The sequence below is a fragment of the Phytophthora parasitica genome (assembly GCF_000247585.1).
Source record: "Phytophthora parasitica INRA-310 unplaced genomic scaffold supercont2.10, whole genome shotgun sequence".
NCBI lineage: Eukaryota > Oomycota > Peronosporomycetes > Peronosporales > Peronosporaceae > Phytophthora > Phytophthora nicotianae.
The window spans coordinates 587,014-588,603 of NW_008648996.1; the positions used below are offsets into that span (position 1 = coordinate 587,014).

Genomic DNA, 1,590 nt, shown 5'->3' on the forward strand with positions numbered 1-1,590 from the left:
CCAGGTCCTCTCTAGGTTTTATAATTTAATATATCCCCGAAACGCTTTTCAATTCCCACCAAAACCCCTCCTGGTGCTAATAGCCCTTCGGATAACATGCACATGACTCCACATATTAACGGGCAACACTTGAATTTTGTATGGTCATGGATGGTGGTCGCCACATAAGTCAAACTTGCGAATTAATCCTTATAGGGCTGTACGTACTTCGTAAAACGAACCACTACAAGGATAATTTGAGCACTTTTAGTTAGTCTTCAACTTAGTAATTCCTTTTTGAAGTTGGAGCACGAGTTTCGGTTTCGGAAATATCAACATGTGCTAGTGTGAACTCGTGAAAGAATACTTTTAAACTAGTATGGCAGCATCCTCAGGCGAGTGCTCGCCACGGTTGCTAAGGGGGCAAGCTGAAATATATTTTCTAAGAAAATATTTTCGGTGTCCCCCCCCAAACGTGTTATTATATTGTACAGGCTGAAAGGCTTCACATACTTCAAGAAGAAGCAGCCGTGAAGCTCGACGATCTGCTCGTACCTTACGCTCCGCTAAAGGAGGTGAGTCCTCCCTCCTCGCTAAATAAGTAACCACGTGTATGTAACTCATGCTGTGCTACTGTTGGACGTGTTTAAGCTTTAACTATGCCAAAGGAGCGCGCCCGTAGAGAGAAGTCGCTTCATCAGCCTGGATCGCTGCTGTGCAAGTATCCCTCCCGCTGCAACAATGAGAGGGCGATTAAGGCAAATGGAGGGCGGCACTGGCTTTTCGATGAACATCGTCATCATCAGAACGCTCTTCAGCGCGATCGCTATCGCAGAGCAGCCGCGAAGAAGAAGAGCTCATGCAAGGATGCATCCACTACTAGGGCTACAGTTTCGGAGCCAGGACTGGATCAAATTAAAAGGGAAACTATCAGTCAATTACCAGATCGAGCAAGCTCACTCGCTTCGTGCCAAAATCCAGCTTCACTGAAAGCTTTAGAAAATAAGCTCTTTTCCCGCAGCGATGGGGATGAATCCGACGCAATGCGTGTGGATGCACTTGCGAGGAGCTGTAGCCCTGCCACCGGAAACTGCGTAGGTGAAGTGGATCGAATCGCGAGTGCGGACATTACGCAAGGTGCGAGTTTTCCAGTACAACTGCAACATTCTTCGTATGCTGCTCCGGTGCAGCACACTCCGTTGATGTACGTTTTGGTACAGGCCATTCCTTTGGCATCGAGCGCCTCGTCGCAGGTGTACCCTGCTTCGGCGCCTTCAGCGGGCTACTTTACCGCTCCTCAAGCTACATTGAACCCACTTGTTGTAGCCCATGGCGATGCTCGCTCTGCCGAAGCACTGACATAAGGACAATACCTTTCGTTTCCAGCTTCGCAAGTTCACCGAGCTGTGGCTCTGGTGCAACATCCCTGTGCTGTGTGCTCAGCTCCTAGCCCATCTGCAAAATGCTCAAATGACGATGTTGGGCGTGTTCCAAGTGTTACTTTGGGCACTCAGGCGGCACAGCTAACTCAGGTAAACATAATATCTCTACTACTCTTTCTGGGGCCAACTTAACTTATGTTTGCTTCGAGTTTAGACGAAAAGTGCAATC

The 1,590-nt window shown here is 48.3% G+C and overlaps 1 protein-coding gene across 1 annotated transcript; it reads left to right on the forward strand.

Annotated features, from left to right (window-relative positions):
- Positions 1-638: 638 nt before the first annotated feature.
- PPTG_06742 (hypothetical protein) lies at positions 639-1,343 on the forward strand (the record flags this gene model as incomplete). The annotated part of the gene is made up of 1 exon (XM_008900783.1): positions 639-1,343. The coding sequence occupies one exon, from the start codon at positions 639-641 to the stop codon at positions 1,341-1,343; it is 705 nt and encodes a 234-aa protein (XP_008899031.1).
- Between the last annotated feature and the right edge of the window lie 247 nt (positions 1,344-1,590).